Source organism: Caloenas nicobarica, chromosome 1, assembly GCF_036013445.1.
Source record: "Caloenas nicobarica isolate bCalNic1 chromosome 1, bCalNic1.hap1, whole genome shotgun sequence".
Classification (NCBI taxonomy): domain Eukaryota; kingdom Metazoa; phylum Chordata; class Aves; order Columbiformes; family Columbidae; genus Caloenas; species Caloenas nicobarica.
In genome coordinates this window covers 172,283,345-172,306,953 of record NC_088245.1, presented here as the reverse complement: position 1 = coordinate 172,306,953, position 23,609 = coordinate 172,283,345, and the positions used below count along the sequence as shown (strand labels likewise).

The 23,609-nt window shown below is 44.5% G+C and overlaps 1 protein-coding gene across 2 annotated transcripts; it reads left to right on the top strand.

Annotated features, from left to right (window-relative positions):
• Positions 1-3,487: 3,487 nt before the first annotated feature.
• On the top strand, positions 3,488-22,719 carry KLF5 (KLF transcription factor 5). 2 transcript variants are annotated; one of them, XM_065639370.1, is made up of 4 exons: positions 3,488-3,775; positions 5,713-6,586; positions 7,750-7,809; positions 20,738-22,719. In XM_065639370.1, exons 1-4 carry the CDS (start codon positions 3,551-3,553, stop codon positions 20,914-20,916), a joined length of 1,338 nt encoding a protein of 445 aa, XP_065495442.1. In that variant the 5' UTR covers positions 3,488-3,550; the 3' UTR covers positions 20,917-22,719. The 2 variants fall into 2 exon arrangements, with proteins under 2 accessions (XP_065495442.1, XP_065495450.1); XM_065639378.1 differs by lacking the exon at positions 3,488-3,775 and adding an exon at positions 4,189-4,450.
• The last annotated feature ends 890 nt before the right edge of the window (positions 22,720-23,609 follow it).

Here is a 23,609-nt window from a genome sequence, read left to right as displayed (position 1 = left end):
GAACCCGGTAATGCTCTTTCGAGCGCAGAGCGTTGCGCTTCTCTCACCGGTGACCAAAGATCTTTCACGTGCCCAGCTCCAGCTGCTTACCACTCAATGTCCCTTATTTCTCCTTTTTTTTCCTCTGCAGGACAGTAACTTAAGACCTTGAGCTGTCACTTTGAAAAGATGCTCAGGGAACTGTATTGCAGAGGAATGATCACTCACCGTAACTCCTGAACGCTTCTGCCGAACGTCTGTCTTACACAAACAGAACTGTGCTGGGTTTAAAAGAGCTTACTCGGTTTTCTGCTGCAAATCTGTCTGCTAAGGTGCAAACTCACTTTTAACTTCATCTGCAAAATCAGTGAAGAAACAGAAATGTTCCAAAATTATTATAACTGTAAACTTGCATTTTTTTTCCTGATTATTATTTCTGAACAAACTCTCATTTCAATTTAATATAGGAGATGATGCTAGTTCGCAGTTTACAACTGACTTTAAATTAGTAAATAAAAATTATTTGTTCAAAGAAGTATAAAATCTAATAACAATGGACATTCTTAAAACAGGTTAGCAATTTCTTTTTCTGAATCTAAGCATTCATTTAGACTATCTAGAAGCTACACAGTGCTGCACTGTATAGGTCAGATAAACAGTAAAGCTGAGCAGGAACAGGAGTGGATCTGACTTGCCTGTTTAATCCTTAGTGACAGCAGAAATGCTAAAATAAAACCTTTTAAAAATTATATGCTCTTTAGTAATCTTCCATTGACTGTTGGTTGACAAAAGGCTGTAGGAGTGAGCCCATCATTAGCACAAAAACATGGTGATGGGATTGGATTTGTTTACCTGCAGTTCAGACCTAATTACATCCTTTTTAAAAAAATTAAAACACATTCAGAGCTCCTTCTGAAAATGTTTTAAGTATGCACAGCTTTACTCAGCAATACTGTTCTAATCAACCTGCCAAAGCGTTTGCCAGAGCAGGCCCATTATAAATGTACATATCTAAACCAAAGCAAAACAAAAAAACAATTTTGAAATTATCTGTTTATCATTCATTTAGTCAGATGGAGGTAAAATGTATAAATCAAGTATGCAAGTCTCAGAAACATTTCAGTTACTACAGCCATACAATTTACATAAATGTCTGAAAGTTACTAGGATACGTGCTACATCAGATGCTGCCCAGCCCTGTTTTGTGCCTGGTCTTCTAGCAGAATTACAGCAGAATTAAGTTCCAGACAGCTTAGTGCAGTATTACTAGTTTTTCGTTTTTAAAGCTGTTACAGAGCAGTTTATACCAAACTTGTAATTTCAGAGCGTCAAAAACGCAGTTCAAAGCCGAACTGGGTTAAAACTGAGTACATGAAGGGCATTCAGAAAACATAGTTTGAAGCCTAATCCTGAACTAGAGTTATTTGAAGGGCGTTCGCACATAAACAAAACATGATTTTAAAATCTGTTGGTTAAAACACCTGTTTCTAGGCTAGAATGGGGAAAGAAATGCCAGTGATGAGTCTTTGGAAAAGGACACTGAAGCCGCATGTTACGTGAATACGTGTTAGCGTTGGATGGAAATGAGCCTGCATGACTTTAAATGCTGCGCTGATGGGAGTAGCCGGATCTGTGTTAGTAATAACAAGCATCAAGCGGCTACATATTGCTAAACAGACAGTTTGTGTAAAGAAATGTTATGCTGAACTCTTTCTTGGTTCTGTAATTAGCTTCCTGCATGCAGGCTCTGAGACATCCCACTCGCCGTGGACTGGAAGGCAAAGGGGAGGAGTGCCGGGTGGACCAGAAAAAGTGCTTTTTTACTCTTTTAAAAAAGAGCCATGTCTGCGTATGACAGGGGATAAATGCAGGCACGGCGAGGACGCCAACACTTCCACGGATTCACAATGAATTCGCAACGGATTCACAGACTCTCCCTGCAAACTGGGAGCGCAGGGCTGGCAGAAAAGGTGGAAAGTTTGCTTTTTTTTGCCAAGTCTCCCCTACGTGCTGTACTTTTCCCAAAGGACGTGAGCCCTTTGGTGTTGCACTAAAGGACGGTGTCCCTCCTTCTCTTCCTCCTTCAGTGCGCGGGAGCTTAGCTCATCGTCCCGTGTCTACGGGGAAACACGCTTTGCATCGAAACCACACCTCAAAACAAGTAAATAGAAACTTGCCTCATCTGGAGAGAGAGAGAGAGAAGAGACGATTGTCGCTATCTCTTTTCCTCTCCCCTTCTTCCTTCTCCTCCGAGCTATTTCTCTGACAGCATTTTCACAGCACATGGTGATGTACATTGCGGCACTGAAATTTATTAGCAGCGGGTTTCGGGGACGAGCTGCCTTCGGGACAAAAAATAATAAATTTGAATGACTGCCTTTAAAACCCTTTTGAAGATGAAAGGTAGGAGAGACGGTTATTTTAAAATGCCTACATTAGCAGCGCTTCTTTAAAAGACTATAAATAATACTAAAGCACGGAAAGGGGGGGGGGGGGGTGTCGGCAGACCGCCGCACTTGTTGAAAACCCTCATCCCAGCACCGCGCCGGCCGCCCCTGCCCGCAGAGCCCTGCCCGCACATCGCAGCCCTGCCCGCAGAGCCCTGCCCGCACATCGCAGCCCTGCCCGCAGAGCCCTGCCCGCACATCGCAGCCCTGCCTGCACGGAGTCCCTGCCCGCACATCGCAGCCCTGCCCGCAGAGCCCTGCCCGCACATCGCAGCCCTGCCCGCAGAGCCCTGCCCGCACATCGCAGCCCTGCCTGCACGGAGTCCCTGCCCGCACATCGCAGCCCTGCCCGCACATCGCAGCCCTGCCCGCAGAGCCCTGCCCGCACATCGCAGCCCTGCCCGCAGAGCCCTGCCCGCACATCGCAGCCCTGCCCGCAGAGCCCCTGCCCGCAGAGCCCCTGCCCGCACATCGCAGCCCTGCCCGCAGAGCCCCTGCCCGCACATCGCAGCCCTGCCCGCACATCGCAGCCCTGCCCGCACATCGCAGCCCTGCCTGCACGGAGTCCCTGCCCGCACATCGCAGCCCTGCCCGCACATCGCAGCCCTGCCTGCACGGAGTCCCTGCCTGCACGGAGTCCCTGCCCGCACATCACACCCCACGCCTGCGGCCACCGGCCGCTCCGCCGGGCTCCTCTCCCCGGGGCGCTGTGCCGGGGGCAGCCCGGCTGCTGACCCCGCGTTACCGCCCGAGCGGGACCCGGGCACCCCCCGCCGCCGCCGCCGCGCTGCCCCGCGCCGGGCACGCCGCGGGGAGGAGCCGTCCGCGCTGCCCGTGGGCAGGGCGACCCGCAGGGCCGGCCCCCTTCGCCGGGCTGGGTGGGGTGTGTTGGGGGGGCCGGGGGGTGGAGTAGGGTGAAAAAGGGGCGGGCGTGTGTCACCGGGTAGATACCCGCGGCCAGGTACAGGCGGAGGCACTGACGACACGGCGGTGGATGCGCTCTGGGGCTGGGGCTCCTGGGGAGCGAGCGCACGAGTAGCCGCCGCCCGGAGCCGCCCGCGGGCCGGTCCCCCTGCGCCGGGGCGGGCAGCCCGTCCGCGCCTCAGCCGCCGCCAGCCTGCCTCATGGCCACCAGGGTGCTGAGCATGAGCGCCCGCCTGGCGCCCGTGCAGCAGCCTGAGGAGCCGGTGTTCGCGCAGCTCAAGCCCGTGCTGGGCGCCAGGGAGGCAGCGATCTTCCCCGGGGAGGACCTGAAGCAGCAGCCGCCGCCGCCTCAGCAGCAGCACCACCCGGGGGGACGCGGCGGAGGCGGCGGCGCCGCGACTCTGCCGGCGGAGGAGATGGTGCAGGTAGGCAGCGGCCACCCCTTCCACACCCCGCCGGCCGTCGCCCCTCTGCCGCGGCGAGGAGCGGGCGGGCGGGACTGGGTGGGGCCGGGCTGCGGGGCGAGGGCAGCGGGGCTGAGGCGGCGGCGGCGGAGGGTGCGGGCGTGAGGCGGCGCGGCCCCCGGCCCGTCTGGGCCGCCCGGCCCCCAGCCCGTCTGGCCGCCCGGCCCGCCCGTGCGCAGGGCCGGGGAGCGGCAGGGCGCCGGGGCTCTCGCTTTCCCGCCAGCGGAGCGCCGTGAAGCGGCCCGGGGCGCGGCCGGGCTGAGGCGGGGCGCGGGCTCCGGCGGCGGCTGACGGGCCGGCCCGGGGCGGCGGGGCTCGGGGGTGGCGGGGGGAGCAGGGCTGCCCCCGCGGGTGTGTTGAAAGCTCCAGCTGCTGCTCTTGCACTTGCCCGGCGGCAGAATTAGAGCGGCCGCCTGTCCTCCTCGCCCACGCACGGAGTCATGTTCGGGGGGAGGGGCAGGGGGGGACACGGCGCACCGGGCGAGGGGACTTCCCGGGACTTTCTGCCTGTGCTGGGAGGCCCTTCGGGAGCGGATCCACGGGCGAACAGCTGGACGAGCTAAAAGCGGGAGCGCCGACCGCAGCCGGGCTTCAGCCCGCCGCCGGTGCTCGCTCGGGAAGCGGCTCCGGTCGCCGGTGAGGCACGGGCCACCCGCTGCGCGGGGCCGCCCGGGGGCGGTGGGACGGGGGGTCCCGGGGAGCCCCCGGTGCCGGGCAGGGGAGCGTCGGGCGCCGCGTTTCGGCGGTGTGTTCCCCGAGCAGTAAATAACTCCCGCCTTCAAAGCGAGCTTGCCCCTCGGCTCGTAAACAAGAGCTGGAAAAAGTAGCCCGGCATGTCGGGGCAGATCCAGATCAAAGGCACGGGAGGGCGGCTCTTGTTTGTTTGTGGTGTTTACCGGGGGTCTTTGAAGAAAGGTCCCAAACTGCACTTTGGGGCAGAGTCGCTTGTTTGTCAGCTGCTTTCTCTTGCGGGGTGCTAAACGGGTCTGGTATGAGCGCAGTCTTGACAGGGCAGGGGGGAATGTAGCATTTGCCCACTGCAGAGTGCGTGATGGATGTTTTGCCGATGACTGTACCAGTAATGGATCGGGCTCCAGCCACCCACGGATTCCCTCACACCACTACGCTAAGAGAATGATTTCCAAGTAATTAAAGAGCTCTCCTAGGACCGAGGCATGGCTAGGGACATGTTTATCACGCTATTAGCCAATTATACACTGCATAGATTTTTTTTAAATTTTTTTTTTTTTAAAGTGTAGCGTCTGAGACACTTTACACAAAGAGCACTCTGATGCAGTCAGCCCGTCTTGTTTTTATTCGCTATTATTTACAATTTTACACTCTGGTGTCGTGTTTCTAATCACATACCTTTCTTTTAAGGATGAAAAATCCTAGAAGTATAGAATATATATATATATATAAACACATTATTTGAAGTATTAGCATTCAAATAGCCAGCTGAGGAAGTGGCTTTTAAAGTTAGCATTTCAAAGAGAAGCGGGTGAAATAGATAGGCAGTGACCCTGCTCGAGCAGTGAATTCCAGAGCAGGAGATCTGCAGATTAGGCACAGTGCCTGTCAGTTTTACGCCTCACGCTGTCTTGTAGGCATAAAAGATGAAAAGTTCGTTGTACACTGAAACATCAGATCGATCTTAACGCTTGCTCTGCGTGAACTTGTGCCATAACTTTTATCTTCTTGTCCTTGATGAAGTTGATTAGTGCGCCGATTATAAAAGACAGGTTTTCATTAGCGTGAGTGTTTATAACTTCCTCCATCGGTAGCTTGCGGCTGGCTGAACAGTATTGCCTTCTATTTGCAAAGCCTCACGCAACTTGCGTGCTGTCGTCTTGGTTGGTAAGAAATCACGTGGATTATGGTCTGTTTTGTTTTTGTAGACGAGATGTGAAATGGAGAAATACCTGGCACCTCAGCTCCCGCCCGTTCCCGTCATCCCCGAACATAAGAAGTACAGAAGAGACAGTGCCTCGGTTGTAGACCAGTTTTTCACCGACAGTGAAGGGTTGCCTTACAGCATCAACATGAACGTCTTCCTCCCCGACATCAGCCACCTGAGAACTGGCCTGTACAAATCTCAGCGGCCCTGTGTAACCCACATCAAGACAGAGCCGGTCACCATCTTCAGTCACCAGAGCGAAACCACTGCCCCCGCCCCTGCCCCCACTCAGGCCCTCCCCGAATTCACCAGCATCTTCAGCTCCCACCAAACTCCCGATGTGAACAACATTTTTATCAAGCAGGAGCTTCCTACTCCAGACGTTCATCTTTCCGTCACGCCCCAGCAAGGCCAGTTGTATCAGCTCTTGAGCTCGCCGGATTTAGAGATGCCCAACACGACCACCCAGGCAGCCGTGATGGACTCCCTTAACAATGTCTCCATGCCATCAGCCATGGCGGGCCTCAACACGCTCTCCCCGGCTGTCCCACAGACTGCGATGAAACAGTTCCAGGGCATCCCCCCCTGCACCTACCCCATGCCAAACCAGTTTCTGCAGCAGCAGCAGGCCACTTACTTCCCTCCTTCGCCCCCAAGCTCAGAGCCAGGAAGTCCAGACAGACAAGCAGAGATGCTACAGAATTTAACCCCTCCTCCGTCGTACGCCGCGACCATCGCTTCCAAGCTGGCAATTCACAATCCGAATTTACCAGCGACTCTGCCCATAACCCCCCAGAACATCCAACCAGTCAGATACAACAGGAGAAGTAACCCAGATTTGGAGAAAAGACGTATCCACTACTGTGACTATCCTGGTAAGCGATCTGTGCCGGAATATCCCAGCTCTTGCAATAAAAACGTGTGAATAATCATGGATGAGCTAGAAGTGGTTTTCTTTAGCTGTAGTCTACACCTAGGGAGGACCAAATAGTTTCTTGTCAAAGTAAAATTTTTCTATTGTTTTATTTTGTGTGGCACACTTTCACGTTCTTTAAATAATACATACCTGTTTGTTCATGTCATTTGTAATTCTCTTGAACACCTGAGCTCATTTTACCATGTTACAAAACTACATAGAAAAAAAACCAAACAAAAAACCCCCAAAAAACCGAAACTACATAGGAAAAAAAAAAAACCAAACAGGTAAAAAATGGTGTCTTTCTCTGATGTAGCTCAGTGCGACTGTGCAGCTCCTGGTCTCATTTTTCCAATACCCAGGATGGGGCGGAGGCTCAGTTTGTCCAACTCCATACAGCTGTGTTGGAATCCCCTGGCGCTGAAACAATCACTTCAGCTCCCGGTAGCCGAGGCCACAGCCGTATCTTCCCTGTTCCGAACCTGGGATTCAGCTGCCCGCATAAATCCATTAAAACCTCTGAAAACTGTCTGTGGATGGACTCCCTTTCCACCTCCCCTTCTCGCACGCTGAAGGGGACGTGCCTCCGTGTAGTACGTGATCCCAGACACAAGGTGCTCGCACCCATCCGAGCACGGAGAGAAGCTGCTGCTCAAGGCTGATCTCCGCCTTTACCAACCTAACTCTCACTGCTGTGTCACCCATTTGCTGTGCCACGCGATAAATGGTTAGTGGAAGGGTTGCGCTGAGTCCTGAGTAGCTACAAAACTGAGTCTGGCTTGGTCAGATCCTCTAGGAAAGTAAAAAAAATAAATTCCCCCTCTGAGCTGTTATGTGGCAGGTGTTACTGCAAGTAGATTGTAGCAGCTATTGGTCTACTATACTACATTACAAGGTAGTAAATCTACAAGAAACATATGCATTTTTCTCTTTTCTATGTAAAGCAATGTATCCCTAGGAACTTTCTGTATTAAATTTTACTTCTAAATGATGATGGTGCCAGAAAGTAGTAGAGTTAAACGTTTCCAGATAGTACCCCAACACTGAGGAAGTTTAAACCTAACGTGGAGCGTTCCTCTTGTCCCTACTGAAATGCCTTTCTGCTTTTTTGTTTCGTTTTAGGCTGCACAAAAGTTTATACAAAGTCTTCTCACTTAAAAGCGCACCTGAGAACTCACACGGGTATGTACGCGCCCTCTCGCTGTCTCCTGTTCACTCATGGCTTACCCATTTTCTAAGAAAGCCTATTCGATCTGCCATCTTCTCCCTGTTTTTTCTGTACAGTGGGGTGGGTTTAGGCTGTGGCTGTTCAGTTAAGAAAAATTTAAGCTTTGGTCAATGACAAGAAAAATTGCTTTTATTCCTAATGCAGTTTTGTTAAACCTTTTATAATACAGAACTCAAAATAGCTAAGAATAAAACAGGTGGAAACTTTTCAATCTAAAATGCCATAAAGTGTTAAAAAAAAAAGGACTTCTTCCCTTGAATAATGAATTAAGGTCAGTAAACATTATAGTTTTCAAGATTTACCTAAATAAACAGAATTTTCTGGTTCGGGCTTTCTCTTTGACCTGTTACAATTATTTCTTCTTAGAATTTTTCAGAAACATCATGAAAACTCCCAGGATATTTCCATTTGCTCCTTACCATTTGGTCCTTACCATTGCATGCTTTTTTAAATTTTTTTTAAGATAAGTGGTTCTACTTTTTTTTTTTAAAAAAAAAAAGACATAGTTTCAATTTTTTTGTTGGCAAAAGACATTAAAACGGAGGAAATGAGAAGTGTCAGTGGATGATACTTGTTTTTTCTGTGCCTGGGTCAAACTCTGCCTGCAGCCGCAGGGGCCGTCCCCGTTCGTGGGCCCGTGTGGGGCAGAGCTGGGGACAGTGTTGGTTGTGCGTGGGCGCGGAGGACGGCGCTTGGGAGGTGGAACTGCTGTGGGTGCCTTTCCTGAGCATTTACCTGCCCAAGGCAGGGGGAAGGAGGAGAGAGGGACGTGGGGAGAAAAACACAGCGCGCCCTAAACTGTTTAGGAGGGTTCTTTGCTGAGATCTTGGTACAGAACTGCTCGTGCGAAATCAGTGACTGATTTTACAAAGAAATCAAGTGAGAGGGCTGTCGCTTCTGTTTTTAAAGCCGAGTAGGAACCTCAGCTCTTCTGTGCGCAGACCTCGGTTCAGAGATAAACACGAGTCGTGGTTCAAGCAACTCGCTTATTGAAGCGCTGTGGCTGTGCCGCTCAAGTAATGGGCTTTCACCTGACTTTAAACGAAAAGTCAACCCAAAACTTAGCGTGAGCTATGATCTAACAAAATGTTTCAGTATCTCTATGGAAACAAGGCCTTCTATTCAGCAGCTATTTTGAATGGATCGCTGGATTATCGTAAAGAAATTCAGTATCTCCAGGCTAAATGTTGCTATGGAAATTTTGTTCTGATAAATGAAAGAGTTATCTGTGTTGCAGTCACAGTAAAAATTAAGAGCAACTGTACAAAGATTATTGCTTTGCAGTAATAAGAGACTAAACAAGAACACCGTTAAAAATATTTCTGATATATATAATCACTCATTAGCGGTAAGCTTAGTAAGAAAGGAATATTTTCATTAGGCTATAAATGTGAATAATGTCAGATAGTATAATCCCGTTGCTCTTTAATAAATAACCTGTAAATTTAAGAGTGCAATTTCCAATTATGCACTTTAGCCAGCAACTACATACCAGTTTTAAATATCTCACTTCCTATTATACAATAACTAAGAAGAGAGATAAAAGCAAAGCTTTAGTCTGAAAATGACTGTTGCATCGTCAGCATTTCAAATGTACACTTTTCCTTTTTTAAATCCATTTAAATATTTTTTTGTACCTTGCGTAGTAATGACTTTAGGGTTTATAAAGTTAATACTTGTGTGCATAGAAATACATACCACATTGCTAATATATATTGCCTAGGGTCACTAATGTTTATTGTTGCCTTCACTTTTTTATCTATAGATATTTGACCTTAGAAATGTGGATAAATGTGCAAAGGTCAGAGGAGCTGATGTATTCCTGGAAACAAGAATGTTGTTTTAGATAAAAATCTAGTGAACTTAAGCAGGTCTGTAATACAAAGGGTCTTCTGGGGAGGTGAATGAAGGGATAAACTGTCTAAAGCGTGCATTACATGCAAGAATGTGAGTCCGTATCCTGTTACCTGCTTTATTTCAGAGTTTGCATTAGTTTAACTCTCTCGAATATTCACTCAATACTTGAAGATTTCCAGCACCGATTCTGATCTCTGCCTTAACATGTGGTTGAAATGTGTATTACGACCAAGATCTCTGACTTAACTCAGTACTGTAAATGGAATAAATGAATGTTAAAGTGAATGGGCGCAAACTCTGGGAAACCTGTGAAGTTGCCCAGCTCCCCCAGGAGCGCAGGGGAATCTCGCTACTGATCTCCAAAGGGCTCGATGCCGAGGGCTAAATTTGGGTGGTGTTTCTGTGCATCCCATCCCCCAGAACTGTGAATTCATACAGCACTATTAAGCTTTGATTTTTTTTTTAATTTTTTTTTTTTTTTTTTTTTTAGAAAAAAAAGGACTTTTGTGAAGCTTTTACCTTCAAAGCCTAAAGCAAGTGTCACATAACCCGTTTAAATAAAGTTGTGTGTGATATTCTTTCAAATCCCTTCAGGGATGGCAGACCTGTTTATCTGGCTAAACCCGTTCTTTAGTAATCATGGACCACTGAAGTTGTTTTCTCCTTATTCTTAGTTTCTTAACAATACCTTTTAAAATTGGCTGAAGTCTCTCTCTCATCCAAACCGGTCCCCGCCCTTCTCAGCAATCTGTCATCTTAAAATAAAAGAGCCTGCAGCAAAGTTTGTCTGCCATTAAAAGTCAAGACAAACCTTATGGTTTGCCTTTTGTATTGGAAAATCTCGGCTTTTTCACAGTATTTATTTAGCAGCCTTTCTCTTCTGAAAGGGTTTCACTGGGTTTAATAGACGGTCTTTGAGAACAAACCTAAGGGAAAAGTTATTTTTTGATAGGTGGAATGTAGGCTGTAGTCTTTTTTCCAATTCAGATATGAACGTACTGTCAGGCTTTATATATTACGTTTAAATAAAACTATAGGAAATGGGGGGAAAAAAAAAAGGGGGCGGGGGGGGAAGGGAAAATCCCTTACACTTTTCTTCTTAGGTGTTCCCGAGGTGTTCGCCTTACACAAAGTCAGCTGGTATAAGCTGGTGTGGTTATTCTGATTTAATGTAATTACACTGGACTTTGCCATTGATTATTCTCTTGAAGAGCTAAGCAAGGTTAATGTATTTGTGCCAGTTGCTGAAGCAGGCACACATTTTTCACATTTTTCTTTAGGTAATGCTTTAGCATTTAAATCATGAAGTAAATGTTAGTTGTTGATAAACTGATAACCCCAAAATTGAACATGAGCGAAGATTCAAATGTTACAAAGATAAAAGGACGTTTTATATCCTTCTCCATGCAGTTCTGGAATGGATGTCTGGTGCATTTTAAGGTATTAAACCACTTCACTATGGTATCTTAACTTGATATTAGTTCTTCTAGAAACAGGTAAAACAGTATTCAGTACAGTAAAATACCTGCTGGAACATCTCTCTAAACAGATTGGAATTTTTGACCTTTAGAAGCAGGGATTTCTTTTCTTTTAAAATAATTTTACCTGTTAGTCATGGAACAAGTTTCGTTTCATAACTGGCATTGTGCAACTCGGGTACCTAATGGTGGAGAGGGTTACGTGTTCATCGCAGGCTGCCCAGCAGTAAAACCACCGCAAGGCTCCGGCATCACAGCTATACGTCCAACCTAAAAAACGTGCCAAATGTCAGTGAAAAGCAGTTACTTGCATGTTGTAGATAAACCTCATTCGGCTCCTTCTTGGCATCTGAGTATATACATATATATCAAGTAATTCTTTAGAAACAACGGTGCTATGACTTGTCCTGTTAGATTTTTTTTTTTTTAATGTTAAAGATTTGGGCTGTGGAAGTTGAGCCTTTGCCATGCAGGCACCTGGAATACCCTACCTGTACCCTACCTGTAATGCTGCAGAAGAGCCACTGACTCCAGGCTGTTGGGGTTTTTTTTAAATTTATTTATATATTTTAATTATTATTATTTCTGTGAACAGCTGCACACTTCAGAATTGTGTACGGTTTTAAGAGGAAAAGTCTGTCATTGTTTTGAACACACCAAGACACGCACATTGAGGACATTTTCCAGCTGCACGTTGGTTTTCTGTATACAGAGTCTTTGTACAGGCATGTTCTCTAGTCACATGGTGGGCTTGCCATTAATAGTTTGTAGCATTAGCTGCTGAACTATTTCGTCTCTATCTATAGATCTAGTTTGTATTTGGTGATGGGAAGTGGAAGCCGAGATAACTCAAGAGAAATGGCATTTCTCTAAATGAGATGCACTCAAAATACCTCCACTGCCCCTAGTTATTTCAAAGGCATGGGACAGCTGCTGGCTTGCGTGGTTCCTCAAGGTGTTAAACGTTTTATTTTATTTTAGATCTCTGCCTCAGTAGATCCAGAATTAGGCTTTGATGGTAACTCAGAATTAGAACCAGTTGTGTGAATAGACTTCAGTAGTCCATAGGACTCAGCACCGCAACTTTACCATAGCTGTATGTGGGCATTTGTTAGAGGTGGTATCATGTAGAATTGCCCAGGAATTCTTGATGCCCGTTGTTCTGAAGGGAAGACAAGTGGTGGCTGGGCTCCTGCTGGGAAAAAAAAATAAATAAAATAAAAGCACCTTGCGAAAACATGTATTGATTCAAATCATCCTGGGACTTAGGTGAGGGATTTCGCTCCTGCTGTACAAATGGGGAGCGGAGGCTCCAAAACACTTTGCGTTGCTCCTGGTTGCAGCGTTCCCTGTACTTAGCAAACCTCATCCTGGAAAAATCTTTGCATCGTGAAAATAGCAATTAAGTAATATTTCTGTGCGGATTCTGCTGCTTTAACCTGTTAGATGAGTCAGTCGCACAGATTATACTTTAAGGAGGTGTCACTAAATGCCATTATTGATAGAGACAATACAGAAAAATAATGGAGGAGAGCTAAATAAAACTGTTGACAAAGTGCATTAAAGTGTTGCTAGACACTACTGGAGAATACGTTGGTATCTTTTATTTATGAATTCTGCTAAATCCATTAGTTGCCTGTGTGAGAAATGGAAGTACATTATTTTCCTGTGCAAACCACAGTTTCAGGGAAAATAATGCAATTTTTTTTTCAAACACTTTGTGAATGATCGCAGACCTTGGGATTAATTGATCTGGTTCTTGCATCTGCAGTCATAAGCTAAATGAGACATGTTTGAATGTGTTGCTCAGAAGAGGGTGAAATCTCAGCAACATAAACCTATGCTTTAATTAAGTATTATTTGTCATTCACATCAGTGTCCAGCATGCAGTATTTATGAAGCAGGAATTAAATTCCAAGGTGTCAGGTGAGGTGTACTCCTGTTAGGTTTTAGATTTTGAAAAGAAAAGCCTAATATTTTCTTTTTGATTAAAAGCCTAGAAAGTCCCTCTAAGCATGAAAGCTTAAAAAACCTGTTGTTTCTGTCAATTGCTCCCTGAGAGGATTAAACTTCAGTTCCAGGATATTTGATTCCTGATAAGGAAACTGTTGACCTAAGAGACCGGCTTTAAATATAGTTCATTTTGAGACCGCCCTACATAGGCTAATGTAGTCCCAAGATTCACAGCAATTGCCGGTGATTAAAACTTTCCATTATTTGATTAGACATTCCTTATTGTAATTAATTTCTGAGCTTGACTGGGACGATTGACTCCTGGTTCCGGGGTAGTATGTTGTTTGTTGTTTGTTAGATGACCTGCACCTCCCATTGGTGAAAGATTAGAAACATTTAAGTAATGTCCTAGTTTAGTCTGAGTATCTTGGTAGCAGCATTCCTGTCCTGTCAGGCTGCATTATTTATATTCAGCGATCTCTAACAACTCTGATTAAGGACATATTAAAACCTTTGATTTTGGCAAGTGCACAGTGCTTTGCTTTGAGTTAAAATAGCTTTAATGTATTGCTTTCTTTTTTTTTTTTAAATGTGTGTGTGCATACAGTAGGTGGAAATCTGGAAGTCTATAGCAGGTGTTAAATAAACTCCATTTTAAGAGAACCTCTTATCTGACTGTACAAGAGCCAGTGTTACTGGTGTGAGCGCTAAAAAGCTGTTCTTGCACCACAGGCGTAGATGAGGAAATGTGTTCTTCAGCACAGGACTTGTAGACACAGCCATGCACCCCAGATGGCATGGGTTTCTTATAAACCTACTTAAAAAAAAAAAAAAAATTCCTTTCCTCTTTGTTTGCATATCTCCTTGAGGTGAGACCACCTCTGTTAAGACAGAATGTTACGCCAGAAAGAAAATGAACCGTTGCACAGGCTGGTCAAGATTCCCCAGTAATCCTTGAACTGCGTAAGACAACACTTAGCAAAACAAGAGTGCTTCAAGCACTGGTGGGAGCTCTGTAGGAGATAACACCTTCTGCAGTCAAAAAGTGAATGATGCACAACTCTTTTGACCGTCCCCTTCGCTTCCCAGTCATTTATCTTTTTTTTTTTTTCCTCTTCTTGCTTTTGTTGGAAAGAGATCGAATACTGCTTGATTTATCAGTGATTTGACTTAGGAAGCACCACAGCTCTGTGTTACAGGATTCCTTAAAACGCTGGTTTGTTGTGAAGTGGTACTTAATGGTCACCCTCTAGCCATGACTATACTAGGCAGAGGCTTTAACACGTTTAAAAATGTGCAGTGTATGTTATACGTTCATGTCACCGGTGGGCTGGATGTTTCAAGGACTAGATTTACTTGGTCACTCACAAAATAAGCTGGACGTACCTTGCGTGCCATCAACACTCTAATCCATCTCCACCTTGGACAACTGAGAATTTCAGTGCACTAAAGAGCTTTTAAACACCTGTGGGTTTTCTGGTTTTTTTTTGTTTGAAATTTCAGCTTTCTGCTCATTTTTTTTTAAAAAAAACCAAACCAACCCAAAACTGTCTTTAAAAAGGTCAAAAACCCAACCAGCAAGCTGCTTTTAACAATGGCTACAGCACTCAGTCAATGGCAGAAGGAAGATCTAATTTTAGCTAAACGTGGGGAGTTAAAAACTTCTTTTGAATGAGTGCAGGCATACACCCAAGCAACTACTTTCAGTTCCAGTCAGCCTGGAAGAGACCAGAGTTTAAAACCATGGTGCTGTGAACTAGAGGAAAGCTTTTTCAGGCAAACTAAAATAGAGGAAAAATGTTTCCGTTGTTCTTATTTTTTTCTAAAAATTTGAGGCTATAGCCAACTGATGTAGACAACTGACGTTAAGATGTGAAAAATTCGAAAACAAATGCACCAGAAAACTTTGGGACAACATAAATCTTTATAATAACCTGCTTCAAAACTGGACATAGTGTAGGTTATGTACACAACTGTTGCAGTTATGGTACAGAAACCTCTGCTTTGCCTACCACCTTTTTGTCACACCTAGTTGAATATTTGTTAAGGCCGAACACTTCCCACTAGAAATAATTCCATAATAAACACAAGCAATATTAGAACAATGGAAAGAATGGCAGGGGGCTGTCTTTATATGGGTGTTGTCTTTTTGGAGTCTTTGAGAAGTGTGCTTCTGTTTCTTCCTCAAGGAAGCTGCAGAGTCACCGCTCTTGACAGAAATTTCTGATAGGAAATAAGAGAAGTTGCAGGCGTTGGCTGGTGTAATACCTGTATTTGGATTTCTGCATACCAATAGAGTTACCTAACTTTAGGTTTGAAAAATCCGGCCCTTGCTGTTTGCAGCTTTACGTTTCAAGAAAGCCATCCTAGCAGTGAATTGCAGAAATAGAGTCACACAACTCCTTGGTGAAGTAAGGGGCGTGTTTTGTTCTTAATGAGGAATTTGATCACTCATGGAGGTTTTCAGTGGTTTATTTTCCAAACAGGATTTTAAACAGTTTCTTGAACATGTTGGAGGTAGAGATTGTGTTCAAAAGGAGCGTCATCCCCCACCACTGATGGCACTGTGACCCGAACGAGCATGGCCACCACAGTCACTGCCAGTGGCTAGAACTAACGTTAGGAAAGCAATCAGTCTGTTTTGAAACAGCTAAATCCCAAGAAGATAAATTAAAGGGAGAAGATCCAACGTGATGTGCCTCACCGGTCCAGACCATTCTCTTGTGGTATCGGCAAAGATCCCGAACCTGGGGATCTGCCTTGGGGTGGTTTAGCTGCTGAAGTGGCTGGTGAGGTTAGCATGTTGTATTTGGATATCCAGACATCTTTTTGATATCCTTGTGATCTCACAGCATCATAAATATATATATTTTTTTTAACAGACAGATGTATTGCAAGCAAAATAGTCCCCTTTCAGGTTAAACTCCCTTATCTCTAGCTGGATGCTTTCTGTAAAAGAGCTTCCAAACTAAACATTAGGGCTTAAAATTTCTGTGCTCAACTACGAGTCTGTTTCTCGTGCTCCACGAATGTATTTTTTTTTAACTGGAGAATGGATACACATTAACAGCTCAAGAACTTAAAAATATATTTTATGATGTATAAGCCTAGCAAAATATTTTAAAATCAGTGATACTGGAAGGAGGTTATGCAGAAATCCAATTAAACTTATGAAATCCCTATCCTGTTGAAGTATAATTTAAAGGAAAGCAGTTCTGTTTCCCAGAAGTGCTGTGTATAATATTTCTGGCTAGGGAAGAAAGGGTTGGAGTGTGCTATTTGGCTGGAAGTCGGTACCAGCTTCCTCCATGGTGTTTTAGTTGAACAGTGTTGACATTCTAACAAATCCCGTGGAAGCTCCCCTGAAGTGGAGGAGTTAGCTGTTTTCTTGCTTTTACAGTGAAATATCTGTTTGATACCGCGATCGTGTTCCAGCAACCCAGCCGTACTGCCTTCATATTTGATGACCAGTGGCATTCTTGGTTTAACACTCTATAGAAGCCCTAAATTGCTGGAGGAAAACCAAATATTTCTGAAACTTTACAGCTACTGTATTTCACACAATCATTAATGTAAACAAATCTTACATTACTATGTAGCCAATGAAAACAGTGTACAAAGGGTTCAGTGTCCCTTGTTGTGTATACCTGCTTTTTTAAAAAATAAATCTTCAACCCTGGATTTCTCAGTGCTTTAAAGCCAGTATAGCAAAGAAGTAAAATCACTTCAGAAAATATGTAACGTGAGGCTCGTTTTCCCTTGCCACAGGAACTTGAACCAAATTCTTACTTCTACTAAATGACAAAAAGCATGTGTATAGGTTGAGAGAGAGAAAATACTACCAGCTAGTTGTTCTTCTGCTCTCTTTAAAGGAGTGAAAATAATCTCCACCTTCTTTTTCTTGCCCCCCTTCCTCCTTGCCCAAAAGGAAAACATTTGAAATTGATTCAGTTCTTAAATAGAACTTTCCAACGGAAACTAGCGTTACAAACATAGATATTCAGTATTTTACTCCTAGGATTTATTCAAAATAATCCAGGCCTCTCCATTGGCGCTAAAAATACGTTTTCCAGCTCTCGCTGTTGGCCAAAGCAGGGGTTAAAAGCGGCGTTCTGGCTTCGATTCCCAGTACATAAAAGCGATGCTGTTAGAGCAATCTGCGTGAGGCGCTCTCCCCTCCGCGCATCCTCTGGGCGCTGCTCGGTGCCGCCGGGGCCGGCTGCACCCGGGGTGCGAGGGGAGCGATGCCGCTTGTGCTGCCCGGCCCTGCCCCCCGGCAATCACAGAATCATTTCAGTTGGAAGAGACCCTCAGGGTCATCAAGTCCAACCATAACCTAACCTAACTCTAGCTCTAAACCATGTCCCTAAGAACCTCACCTAAATGCCTTTTAAACACCTCCAGGGATGGTGACTCCACCGCTTCCCTGGGCAGCCTGTTCCAATGCCTCACAACCCTTTTGTGAAGCATTTTTTCCTAATATCCAATCCACACCTCCCCTGGCACAACTTGAGGCCATTTCCTCTTGTCCCATCACTTGCTACCTGGGAGAAGAGACCAACACCGTCCATGCTACAACCTCCTTTCAGGTAGTTGTAGACAGCGATCAGGTCTCCCCTCAGCCTCCTTTTCTCCAGCCGCAGTTCCCTCAGCTGCTCCTCAGTGCCATCACCTGGGAGGATTGGTGGCTGTGGCAGGTGGTGCAGTGACCGTGACAGTGGGCCGAGTTCCCAGATAGTGAGTGTCTCTGGGAAGCTGGGTCCTCTGCGAGTTTGATGAGGGCCCGACCATTGTACTTAGCGTTGACATGGAAGTTGTGGCACCCGGCAAGGCACAGGGTTCACCTCTGGCCTGACCGCTGGTGGTTTGTGCGCCAGGAGCCTTCATCTCACCTGATGATGCTGCTCACAGGTTAGAAAAAAGCTTTAACAGTGGGGCAGCAGTTTTGTTTGCACTCGGACAGGGTCAGGTACCACCTACACGGGACAGCTTTGAGACTGCTTTTCCAGTAGTGTGACACGCGATGAAGTGTCACATACTTCAGTACCTCCTCGACGCCAACTTTGGAAACTGTGGTTTTAATCTCCTGGTCCTCATTCCGGTCTGGTGTGATCTGGATTGCTCCTAGGCTTTTGTGCAGCAAGTGTTTTTTCCCTGACCTCTTTACCATTTCTCTCATTCCCCGTGTAATTCTACAAAATGGATAAGCACGTGTCTGGAATATGCAGAGGCCTGACCATATATATGTTCTCTCTGGCAGCTGGAGTGGGAGGACCACAAGATTGTGACAGTTTTAAGTGGAGATTTTTGAAGAAGAGTTTGAGGCTAGTATGGGGGAAGAGGGGAGATAAAGCAGGAAAAAAAAGAAACACACTGGCTTTGTGTTAAGGTGCTCCCAATACAGGAGCAATGCTTTTGTGCAACCTCCACATGTGCACCTGTGTTTTAACAGAAGGTGTTCATGGCAGATCTCCCTGGTGCTATGCCTGTGGATCAGCAAAGCCATTAATAACCCAGTTTAAATAAATTTAAAGATGATGTATATACTGCAAAAGATCCCTTGCTGAATAGAGACCTTTCCTGTCATTCTGCTGTGAAGACCAAATGTATTATCTCAACTGGCTTCTTGGGTGTTAGAAAAGCTTTACAGACTGTTTTTGAATGAAACCTGTATTTTAACCTGTAGAACATATTGCATGAAGGAAAAGAGTCCTATATAGTAGGTCATTCCAGTCTTCCATCAGCATCAGGCAGAGTAAATTTCATTGTGATAGAAATTTGTAACAATTTGTGTTCTGATTCGCCATCTACCCAATATTTTTGAACTCTATGAGAGGTGATGCCGGGCTCTAGGTTTGTTTTTCTTAAGAGATGATATGTTTTCACTGGGATTTCAATAAATCCCGGTCACCATTCATGCAAAGAGGTGGTTGTTTGGCAGGGTTTTCTCTGTAGAGGTCTGGTTCTGGTTGTGACTGCGCTGCCAACGTGAAGTCACGTCCCCATTGTGAGCAAAGGGCTGATTCTGCTCTTAGGAGTAGACAGAAAGTTACTTGTTAGTTGATCAGAAGAAACAGTAGAAACTCCCAGACGAAACCAGTTTCATAATTTCATCTGAATGATAAATTAGCGTCTCTGAAGTAATGTTTTTGAGTTTCTCTAATGGTGTTCTCTGCGTAGCTGGTGCAGGACAAAGAGTCTGATTGCAGGATACTGGCTTCTGTCCCTCTTCCGCGTGCTTGTGAGATGGGAAAACAGGGAGAAGCAGGTGTCACCCCGCAGTGCTGCGGGATCGAGACTGTGAGGGTAAAGGTCTGAGACCAACGGAGAGGGAGAACGTGTGTCAGATGCGTTGGGAAGCTCAGCTTTGGTTTGATTCTGCTCCAGATGAAGCTACTGCCGAGTGCTTTCATAAAACTCGGTTTTCTTTCTCTTTTTGCCAAATGAGTCCCATTAGTGTAAAGAACATAGATAGCAATCGACTCTCAACTGAAAGGTGTTTTTGTCAACCAGTGTCAACCAAAAGCCTATAAAAGGGTAATCTTAACCTCATATTTATACGAAGCTTGCTTATATGGTGACGTCATGTCCATACCAGCTCCCAAGCAGGTGTATGTACATGCCTAAAATTCTGGTTTCACACAGAAGTCATCTTGGCTTTGTGGCTTCACGTTTCTCCCATTTCAAAAAGCAAATCTATAAATTATAGGCATGCTTAAAACACTCTGTTTATAGTTCTAAAATGGATTAATGCAAATATTTGGGGTGCTTGGGCCGGTGTATTCAAGACTGGCTGGATACTTCCAAGTTGTTTTCAGAGATGCTGTGTCCCCCTGTGTCAGTGTGGACCGGTGGAGACAGCAAGCACTTGCCACCTCTGCAATATGGCTATTTAAGCACCTGATTGTAGACACTGAATTCTGAAAAGATGGGTGCTTTGATCTTTTAGGTACTTTCTCCTATATATAGCTGGGCCAAACCAGGATACCGCAAGTTTTTATTGCCCCTGACATTTTAGGAAATACTGTCCTCCTTGTGTTTGTAAGACACTGTGTTCCTTTCTTCACACATCAGAAGCTCTTGAACAGATCTGCATGCTACAAAGAATCCTTATAGAAATCTTCCTTCCCATTTCAGACCTCTTTAAAAAAAGCTCTGTATAACTTAATGTATGCATTTTTAAAAGGCGCAAGCGTAAGTTACAAACTAGGACGAATTGTCACAAGACTGCTTTTTCTTCCTACTCCCTCTCCCATTGAGTGTAAGGGAGCATATTTCAGTCTCATGCAGGTTTTTTTACCTCTGTGCATTTCTGCGCCGTAGCTGTCTCCAAGCTGTATGTTTGAAAGTTTCTTGCTTTTTTTCCGAGGTATTAAATCACAGATTCGGAGCAAAATTCGCTGAAAAAAACAAAGGGGCTGTTAGTTCGGAGCTGTGACTGATTAGGAACCGTCAACTCCTGTTTTGTCATTTATTTCTTCTTTAAATGGAACGGCAGTGCTGTTCAGTGGGATATCACATCAGATGGGTTATCACGTCGGTTTTCTCTGGAAGAGCGGCAGCTGACAGTCTCGTTTCTCTGCTCGTGTCCCAGGTGAGAAGCCGTACAAGTGCACGTGGGAAGGCTGCGACTGGAGATTCGCTCGCTCGGACGAATTGACGCGCCACTACAGGAAGCACACGGGGGCAAAGCCCTTCCAGTGCGCCGTCTGCAACCGCAGCTTCTCCCGCTCCGACCACCTGGCTCTCCACATGAAGAGGCATCAGAACTAAAAAAACAAAAATCACCCCAAAAAAATGCCGGACTGGTCGTTGAGGCTGTTTTGTATCTATGCAATTTCCTATTGACTCTCGACATACAACTGAAATTAGTTTAATTTTTGAGTATGGGTTATCCATTTGAAAGAAATCTCAAAAGAAACTGGAAATGTATATTTTGTATATTTATGCAGAAAAAAAAAAGGGAAGACACTGTATCTCAATACCAGAACGTTCGGTCGTTTGTTTGCTCTCATGATGTATATGGCTTTAGTCAGCAGGTTTCATCTCTTTACAAGTATTATGTCTTGACACATTGCAGCTTTATACATTTTTTTTTTTCTCTTGCGGTGTTTTGACCAAAGCACTGTCATTATTGTGACAATGTTTAGTAAACAAATTAATGAGAGGCTGCAGATGAATGAACGCAGTGGAAAAGCCATGAATGGTAATCTGTCAGGTTTTTACTGGACATATTTAGTACTCTTGTTTTTTTTTTTTTTTAATGTTAAGTCATTCTATGCAGATAAAATACATAGAAAAATTCATAAACAGCCATAGAACAAAACATTTTGTTCTGTATGTTGCATGTTTGCTATGACAAAGATTTTGTAAATATGCAAATCAGCTTTTTAGGTTTAATACAAAAGTTTTTTAAGAATTATCTGAAAAAAGCAGTTGTTTTACATTTGATAACACGGCACATTTACAAAAAATGTTATTTAAATACCTCTCAAAACAGTACCAACTTAGTGTCATGTTTCTTAGCAGAAGTGAGCTAAGCAAAGCATGCAGATGTTTTGGACCTGTTGACTCAAATGGTGCGCACTGAGTATTCAAAGCAGGAATTTGTTTTCAAATTGCTCAAAAGTGCAAAAGCCTTCAGAATGAACTCTAAAGTCAATGTTGGAAGCTTAAATAACGGGGATAGTTACAAAGGACACAGAATGTTAAACCTCTTACTATAAGCTAAACTTAGTATCACTTTAAAAAGAAGGATTTAGGATGCAATTTTCATACACAGACATGTTAAGCTGGGTCAGCACCAGTATGATCTAGTTTCATGTGGATATTGCATGTAATTTGCTAGAAGGTAAAGGATACAGTAATTTTGTTCAAAATAACAGTGCAGTTTAGTTAATCCACTGCTCAGATTGACACAGGCAGGGGAAAATTTACTGCTGACAAAAGTAGCTGAAACTGCACTGAAGTCAATGAAGTGGTGCCCTGTTATGCTTACAATGACTTTGATCCACAGTGTTCAGCCTCGGAATAGTAGAGGAAGGGCCAAAGATGAGGTTAGACCGTTGGCCAGACAACAGGAGGAAGCCAAACAAACATAGTAAGTGTCTGCACTTCTCAAGCCGTAATATTAAGCTGTCAACCAAAGGCTAAAATAGACAATCAAAATACCAAAAAAGGGTCTTGCAGGAAAACCTGGCATTGTTAAAACTGTTGTTTGTCTTTATTTATTTGTGGTATATGATAAACTCTTTTTTTTTTTTAAGACAATTTTACATATACTTGATAAATTATAGTTTTGTTTGTTATAGTTAGAAATGTTGCTCTTAATGTAAATAGTTGACAAACGATGTAAATAATTTTGTAAGGCTTCAAATGTTTATACGTGGAAACACATGCATAAAGTGGTTGCTGTTTTGCTTCTTTTGCCTCCCCCTACCTTATTTTTGTATTGTGGTATTTCCTATGCAACTGACGGAGCAAACAGCTGTATAGTTGTAGAATGTTTTGAGAGAGAATGAAATGGTTTATATATAAAGACTCCTTTTTTTTGCAAAATAAAACAAAGTGCCTAATGTGTGTGTGTGCGTGCATGTGCTCTCTAGCTCTTGACAATGAAAGTTCTGTGTTTTTGCACTGGGAGCTGGAAATCACAGCAATATTGAGCTAAGAAAGTTCGTCATAGCAGGGATTGTCTCTTTGGAAAGTACCTGGCACTTCTGTGTCCTGCCCTGGTGAAAATAATAAATGTGAAGGGATAAGTACTTTATGGTGCTTTTCTGCCATCAGAACTTTAAAGAGAGTGCACAGTAGCCTGAAAATAGTTGTAGAAGTCCTTCGACAGTAGCATGATTGTAAATTAAGGGTACCCATTGGGGGCACAGAAGAAGTATACGAATTCTCGCCCACTTTCAAAATGGGTAAAACCTATTTCACGCTCATCTACAGTGTTGCCCAAAAGAACTTTCTCCTTCAAAAGTTCCTTTCATGCCCTAGAAAGACAGGAAGGTCCCGTGGCACCATCTGTGGCCCCACACAAGCAATGTCTCCTTTTCAGTATTTTTCCCTTGGAAGATGGAAGTGTGGTCCAGCTGAAAAATTCAAGTCAATGTGTATGTTCAGATCTGAGTTACATCTGTCTTCTCATCCGTTCCTCTGAGCATAAAGAAAACAGGCACACTGAGCTTTTTTAAAGAAATTGTTCTGAAAACCAATAAAAGATTCAGTTTAAATTTCATTTACTATTCCAGATTATAATAATCCAATGGAGTCAACTATCAATGTATTCAATATTTGGTGGTTGTCTTTTGAACTCTGGCTCCTAAATCCTTTCTCGAATTTCTCCGTTCTTTCCTTACAACCTAACTTTGATTTTCCTTTGATTGACTTTTCTCTCTTAATTAGCTTCTCCCACATGTCCACTAATCCCTCCTTTTAAAAAATACCTAGGATAGCATTAACGAAGT